At 42.5% G+C, this 7,678-nt stretch overlaps 1 protein-coding gene across 7 annotated transcripts in view; it reads left to right on the forward strand.

The window, feature by feature from the left end:
• Window positions 1-7,678, forward strand: part of ROBO2 (roundabout guidance receptor 2) — a 1,624,265-nt gene that overhangs the window by 897,489 nt on the left and 719,098 nt on the right. The window contains exon 1 of one of the 7 annotated variants that reach the window (XM_075335080.1): window positions 4,429-5,154. The exons of the other annotated variants lie outside the window; for them this stretch is intronic. Coding sequence (XP_075191195.1) covers window positions 5,103-5,154 — 52 coding nt within the window. The 5' untranslated portion in view covers window positions 4,429-5,102. Of the gene's footprint in view, window positions 1-4,428; window positions 5,155-7,678 lie in introns of those variants that run through there. 7 annotated transcript variants of the gene reach the window in all.

Raw genomic sequence — 7,678 nt, forward strand, 5'->3', positions numbered from 1 at the left:
GGTACACTGTGCTGCTCTGTAAATACGCAGGGAAGTCACCATTACACTCGGAGGATAGTAGACGGCTTTTAGGCTAATTCACATCTATAGATTTAATTTTCCAAAGAACACATGAATAATGAAATATCAAGGATCATCTGTCATAATCAGTCATAACTACATATATATATATTATATATATATATATAAATATGTGTGTGTGTGTGTGTGTGTGTGTGTGTGTGTGTGTGTATGTGTGTGTGTGTGTGTGTGTGTGTGTGTGTGTGTGTAGAAGAGCTGGATTCCTGGATTCCATCTCATTATACAGTCCCAGTTAAAACCACAGGTTGACAACTTTTAAAACCTCATTTATAGGGGTTACCTGTCACCAGATTTGTCCCCTATAAACTGCTGCAGCCACTACCAGTGAGCCCTTATATACATCATTCTAGAATACTGTATATGTCCTGCAGCCCCTCAGTATACTATAAAAAAAGACCTTTTATTATATCACCTGTGGTGCAGTCTGGTCCAATGGCTGTCTCAGGTCTTGATCCGGCGCCTCCTTTTTTCTTGCGACCGCCTCTTTTCCTACTTCATCAGGATGGCGCATCCTACCTCATCCACCCAGAGTCCTCCATCGCGCTCCTGTACAGGCGCACTTCTCTCTGCGCTGCTGAGGACAGATCAAAGTATTGTAGTGTGCATGCGAGGGCATTCGTTGACCTTGCTCTGCCAGTGCCAGCGACGCCCATTGGACTGGACCACGCTGCAGGTGACTATAATAAAAGGTGTTTTATTACACAGCGGCCTGGGCTCTTGTATACAGCATTCTAGAACGCTATATAGAAGAGCTCACTGATGGTGGCTGCAGTTTATAGAGGACAAATCTGGTGACAAGTTCACTTTAAAGGTCAATTGTTTTCTCGAAAAGGACAGATTTTCATCAGTCGTGCAGGATCAGACTTTCAATCTATGCTTGGACTTTCTTGGATGATAAAAAAAATAATAATGGCAAAGCTTATCCTTACAATTTTAAGAATGGACAGCACACTAATTGGATAAGATGGCATCTGTGTGCTGTCCATACTCTGCAAAAACCTATATACTTGTGGCACTGGCAGACGCAGACAGAAAAGGGCCCCTGTGCAAAAAGAATATATGGGTCCTTTGAAGCCCAAGAGATCAAAAAATGCAAAATTTCACCTTCTTTGAAGGTAAAAATGGCCGTTTTGCTTCTTGGGACCCTGAGCAGTCGCACAGGTTGCACCAATGATATATCCACTCCTGACCTGTACGGGTGATTTGGGTCTGTAACTTGGATCAAAAATAGATGTCACCATGAATTTTTTTGCTGACAAATTGGCTGCAAAAAAAAAAAAAAATCACAAAATATGTGTACTGCCCCATAGACTATAATGGGCATTTATTTTATCCATGAAAAACACAGAACAGTACATGGAAAAACGAGTGATAGAGGACTATGGAATAACACGCTGATATGTGTAATGATTGGTTCATATATATCCATTGCTTCAGAATCATGTTTTTGAGCCTGGGGCAACTCAATGGATCAGAAGTGATGGCAAAACCGAGGCACAAATGCATTAGTGCCATTAGGTTTTTCACCATTTTATTCTAGGCGCTGGTCTGAGGCCAGATCACAACCATTCAAAAAAACACTGATCAGGACACCAGAGCTGTGCAAAAACTGATGAGCCAGATGGGGGAGACCTAGTGCATGGGAAACAATGGGATCAGATTCTATCCTGCACTTTTTGTTAAGGCCCTGTCACACATACAGATAAATCTGCGGCAGATCTGCGGCAGATCTGCGGCAGATCTGCGGCAGATCTGCGGCAGATCTGCGGCAGATCTGTGGTTGCAGTGAAATTGTGGACAATCAGTGCCAGGTTTGTGGCTGTGTACAAATGGAACAATATGTCCATGATTTCACTGCAACCACAGATCTGCCAAAGATTTATCTCTGTGTGTGACAGGGCCTTAAAATGCTGCTTAGAAATGATGGCTTAGTGTTGGATGTATGTGGACCCTGCCATTTTAGTAATAATTCAGTCCATTATCTACATACTCTAACCAAGACAGAATGGCTTATTGGTGCCCCCCTTATTGGTGCAGGTGTGGGGTACATGCCATGATGTGATGCCACCACCTCCCTCCCAACTAAACCTTCATGAAATTGCCATTAGGCTCAACTCAATAAAGACTTTTATAACCTTCACATCATTAGAATCTTCATTTATTTATAAATACTTTAACCTTCTTATCATAATAATTTTCATTTATTTATATTTTCTTAACCTTCTTACTATTGGAATCTTCATTTATTTATATATATATATATATATTGAGTTTTTTTTTTATTATTATTATTATTATTATTATTATTATCTTTATTTATAAATGTTAACCTTATTATTAGAATCGTCATCTAATATATAAAGGTGTGTATGTGTGTATGTATGAAGGTGTGTGTGTATGTCTGCTAAAGGAATCCGCACCGTCACATTTACAATCACGACATTTTGCACAGACACCCCATGTGACTCAGGGAACGTCAGAGACTATGTTTTGACGGGAAAATTTAACCCCGTGCTTTACAGTTACTCTCCAAAAAACCTGCCTCCATTAAATTTAATGGAGCTGCGAGCTACAGGTTATTAATAGCAGCTGTGAGTGGTTGCTATAGGAGCAAAATAAATTGTTAGTATAAGAAGCTTATGTGTGAGGTAATAAGCTGACATGGGGAGACGGATAGAGAGAGACAGAAAGAGACAGACAGGGAAAGAGACAGTCGAAGAGAAAGAGACAGACACAGACAGTCAAAGAGAAAGGCAGGGAAAGAGACAGACTGGGAAAGAGACAAAAACAGTGAAAGAGAGAGACAAGGAAAAATACAGGGAAAGAGACAGAGACAGATGGGGACAGAGACGAGAAAGAGACAGACGGGGAAAGAGACAGATGGGGAAAGAGACAGACAGAGACAGACAGACAGGGAAAGAGACAGACAGAGACAGACAGTCAAAGAGAAAGAGGTAAACAGAGACAGACAGACAGGGAAAAAGACAGAGACAGATGGGGAAAGAGACAGACAAAGAGACAGATGGGGAAAGAGTCAGACTGGGAAGGAGACAGACGGGGAAAGAAACAGACAGACAGAGACAGACAGGGAAAGAGACAGACAGTCAAAGAGAAAGAGGTAGACAGAGACAGACAGAAACAGACAGACAGGGAAAGAGACAGAGAGAGTGAGGCTAGTTTCACACTTGCGTTGGACGGGATCCGTAGCATTGCGTTGTGTGACGCATGCAACGGATGCATTGCATATAGTGGCACAACGCAATGCTACGGATCGTACAAAATAACGCAATCCGTTATAGGTTTTTTCCTTGAGTTTACACATCTGGGCATGCGCAGGTGTGTAAAGACGGATGCGTTAACGGAATCCGTCAAATGACGCATTCTAACGGAATCCGCCACCATAGGCGTCCATTATAAAAACAACGGACGCCTAACGGATTCCTGCAGGTTGCATTTTTTTGACACTCCGCCAAGCGCAGAAAAACGTTACATGCTGCGTTCCATCCGCCCGACACAGCGTCAAAATAACGACGCTGCGTCGTCCAGCGGATGCAACGCAGACACTTGCGTTACAGTGCGTCGTCCATACAACTCTATGGAGAATAGCGCAGTCCGTTAACGGACTGTGCTATTCTCCATAGTGACGGAATGCGCTGAACGCAAGTGTGAAACTAGCCTGAGACAGTCAAAGAGACAGACAGAGACAGACACACAGAGACAGACACACAGAGACAGACACAGACAGACAAGGAAAGAGAAAGTAAGAGAGACAGTCAAAGAGACAGAGACATACAGGGAAAGAGACAGGCAGACAGGTAAAGAGACAGAGAGAGACATTCACACAGAGACAGACACAGACAGACAGACACACAGAGACAGACAGGGAAAGAGACAGACAGAGAGACATACACACAGAGACAGACAGACACAGACAGAAACAAACAGACAGACTGACAGAGAGACAGTTACTATCTCGGGCAACGCCTGGGTACTACAGATAGATTATTTATAAATATTAACCTTCTTATTATTTGAATCTTCATTTATATATACATATTAAGCTTCTTATCATTAGAATCTTTATTTATACTTTTTCAACCTTTCTATCATTAGAATCTTCATACTGTATATTTATAAAGAGGTTCTGCAGCAGCTTCAGACTTAATAGTTGAAGCAAATCTAAGTGCGCAGCTGCCTTGATTTGTAGGTGTCGTGTGTGTGATGTGTCCCTGATTGTAGCTACATTGTGTGCTGCTTTCTCCCTGCACATCAGTCTATCTGCTGCACAATCCCATGCTGATGCATGCTCCTATGTGGCGGAGGAGTGAGATCCTGATGCAGATCTGTGGAATATCACTACCCCTTTCCCTTCAGCATCACACAGTCAGGTCTCGGCTCCTGTGAACCCTCCTCCTCCTCTTCCCCAACTGTTTGGCTGGGAAGCAGGTCCCGGAGTGAGCAGGGACTGGGGCTGTCAGGAGGGCAGCCTCCAGCAGAGGAGGGCTGGGCTAGTAGCACTGAGCGCAGGGCTAGGAGCTGCTGGGTGGCCACTGACATCTCCACCGTGCGCTCGTCACAGTCCCCTCCATCCCGCGGAATACAGCACAATGCACACACCTCCCTGCGATTTGGGAAGGACATGAGAGGGGACAGCACCCAGCACTGCTCGTGGGGAACGCTCCGCACATCTGACAGCAAGAAACACCACCGATCGTCCGCAGCACAAGTTCTGGACCACTTTCTAGCCAAGTGAAAAGCTCTTATCTCAATCAGGATCTTTATTTCTGGTCTGTCTTGGTGGCAAGGAGAAGACTCCAGAGATGATGACCACCTAGGATATGGCATGGTTTGGGGTCTGATGGAGCAGAAAGTACTGAGCAGCTATGGACAGCTTGTGTTACTAGAGAACATCTCTTCTAGGGAAGACTCCTTTTTTTGCTGATCCTTCAGTCTTCTTGGGTGTCTCCTATACCTGGAATTGGGGCTCACTGTATAATTTGGATGTCTGTTACTATGTAAATATGGGTCTTCTTGGTCCAGTCCTGCTGTGTGGATTCTTAGGTCAGGTTCTTGGTAAGTTCAGCATCTCTTTCTATGTTTCTGGCAAGTGCTGTGCATTCTTCAGACACACATGGATGGCATTAGCAGAGCTGGAAGAAGTCAAATACCTTGCCTTGTGGCTCTGAGCTGTGGACATGTTTCCAATAAGCACCCTGAATTTTCTTATCCAGACTACTAAGGATGGAAAATGTGCCAGGTAGTAAGTTTAATGGGCAAAGGGGGAGACATGGCACCTAAACCACAATCATTAATTGCAAGAGTGTGACCTCATCACCCATAGGTGCAGGGTAGACAGAGGTCACCTGGAGTCCAGAAGTGGCTGGCCATTGGAGCTGGCATTGGATACATAGGGCTGTGTGTGCAAAAAAGACACCCATCCCTTACTATTTGGTTCATGCAGCTGATGCAGAACCTCTTTAACTATCAGTAGGCATAGCCTTTATATTTTTCATGTTCCCATGAAGGTACAGGCTAAAGGTTAGGTGGCCAGAGGTCACTTGGAGTCAAGAAGTGGCTGGCCATTGGAGTTGGTACTGGGTACATAGGATTGTGTAGGCAAAAAAAAAGCCCACCCCTTACTATTTGGTTCATGTAGCTGCTGCAGAACCTCTTTAACTATCAGTAGGCATATCCTTTATATTTTTATGTTCCCATGAAGGTGCAGGCTAAAGGTTAGGTGGCCAGAGGTCACTTGGAGTCGAAAGTGGCTGGCCATTTGAGTTGGTACTGGGTACATAGGACTGCGTAGGCAAAAAAAAAAAGACACCCACCCCTTACTATTTGGTTCATGTAGCTGCTGCAGAACCTCTTTAATTAAATTTCAGTAGGAATTCTTTATATTGTTCATGCTCACATGAAGGAACAGGCTAAAGGTTAGGGGACCTGAGGTCACTTGGAGTCGAGAAGTGGCTGGCCATTGGAGTTGGTACTGGGTACATAGGACTGTGTGTGCAAAAAAAGAAAGACACCCACCCCTTACTATTTGGTTCATGTAGCTGCTGCAGAACCTCTTTAACCATCAGTAGGCATATATCTACCTAGCCTTTATATTTTTTCCATGCTCACATAAAGGTACAGGCTAAAGGTTAGGTAGACAAGAGGTCACTTGGAGTCCAGAAGTGGCTGGACATTGGAGTTGGCACTGGGTATATAGATCTGTGGGTGCAAAAGGCACACACCCTTCATATTTGGTTTATGTAGCTGCTGCAGAACCTCTTTAAATATATATTTTTCATGCTCATATGAAGGTACAGGCTATAGATTAGATGGCCAGAGGTCACTTGGAGTCCAGAAGTGGTTGACATTGAAGTAAGCACTGGGTACATAGGACTGTGTATATAAAAAAAGACACCCACCCTTCACTACTTGGTTCATGTAGCTGCTGCAGAAGCTCTTGAACTTTCAGTAGGAATATATCTACCTATGCCACATATTTTTCATGCTCACAAGAAGGTACAGGGTAAGAGTTTGGTACACAGAGGTCACTTGGAGTCCAGATGTGGCTGAACATTGAAGTTGGCAATGGATACATAGGGCTGTGTATGCAAAAAAAAAGACACCAACCCCTTGTCATTTGGTTCATGGAGCTGCTGTAGAACCTCTTTAATTAACGTTCAGTAGGCATATATCTACTTATCCTTTATATTTTTCATGCTGACATGAAGGTACAGGGTTAAGGTTCGGTAGACAGAGGTCACCTGGAGTCCAGAAGTGGCTGGATATTGGAGTTGATGCTGGGTATATATGACTGTTGGATGTGATTGCTGGACATCTTGTTTTTTCCTGCCTATATATGACTGTGTATGCAAAAAAGATACCCACCCTTCACTATTTTATTCATGTAGCTACTGCAGAACCTCTTTAATTAATTTTCAGCATCTACCTATCCTATATATTTTTCATGGTCACATGAAGTTATTGTTCCTGCTAAAATGCATATATCTGATACTATATATAACAGCACAACTGAACTTCAGGTAGCTGCTGCAGAACCTCTTTAATTAAATATCAGTAGGCATATATTTACCTATCTTATATATTTTTCATGCTCATATGAAGTTATTGTTCTTGCTAGAATGCATATATCTGATAATATATATATATATATAACAGCACATCTGAACTTCAGGTAGCTGCTGCAGAACCTCTTTAATTAAATATCAGTAGGCATATATTTACCTATCTTATATATTTTTCATGCTCATATGAAGTTATTGTTCTTGCTAGAATGCATATATCTGATAATATATATATATATATATAACAGCACATCTGAACTTCAGGTAGCTGCTGCAGAACCTCTTTAATTAAATCTCAGTAGGCATATATTTACCTATCCTACATATTTTTCATGCTCATATGAAGCTATTGTTCCTGCTAGAATGCATATATCTGATACTATATATAACAGCACATCTGAACTTCAGGTAGCTGCTGCAGAACCTCTTTAATTAAATTTCAGTAGGCATATATTAACCTATCCTATATATTTTTCATGCTCACATGAAGTTATTGTTCCTGCTAAAATGCATATATC

The sequence above is a fragment of the Anomaloglossus baeobatrachus genome, chromosome 2, assembly GCF_048569485.1.
Source record: "Anomaloglossus baeobatrachus isolate aAnoBae1 chromosome 2, aAnoBae1.hap1, whole genome shotgun sequence".
Taxonomy (NCBI): Eukaryota; Metazoa; Chordata; class Amphibia; order Anura; family Aromobatidae; genus Anomaloglossus; species Anomaloglossus baeobatrachus.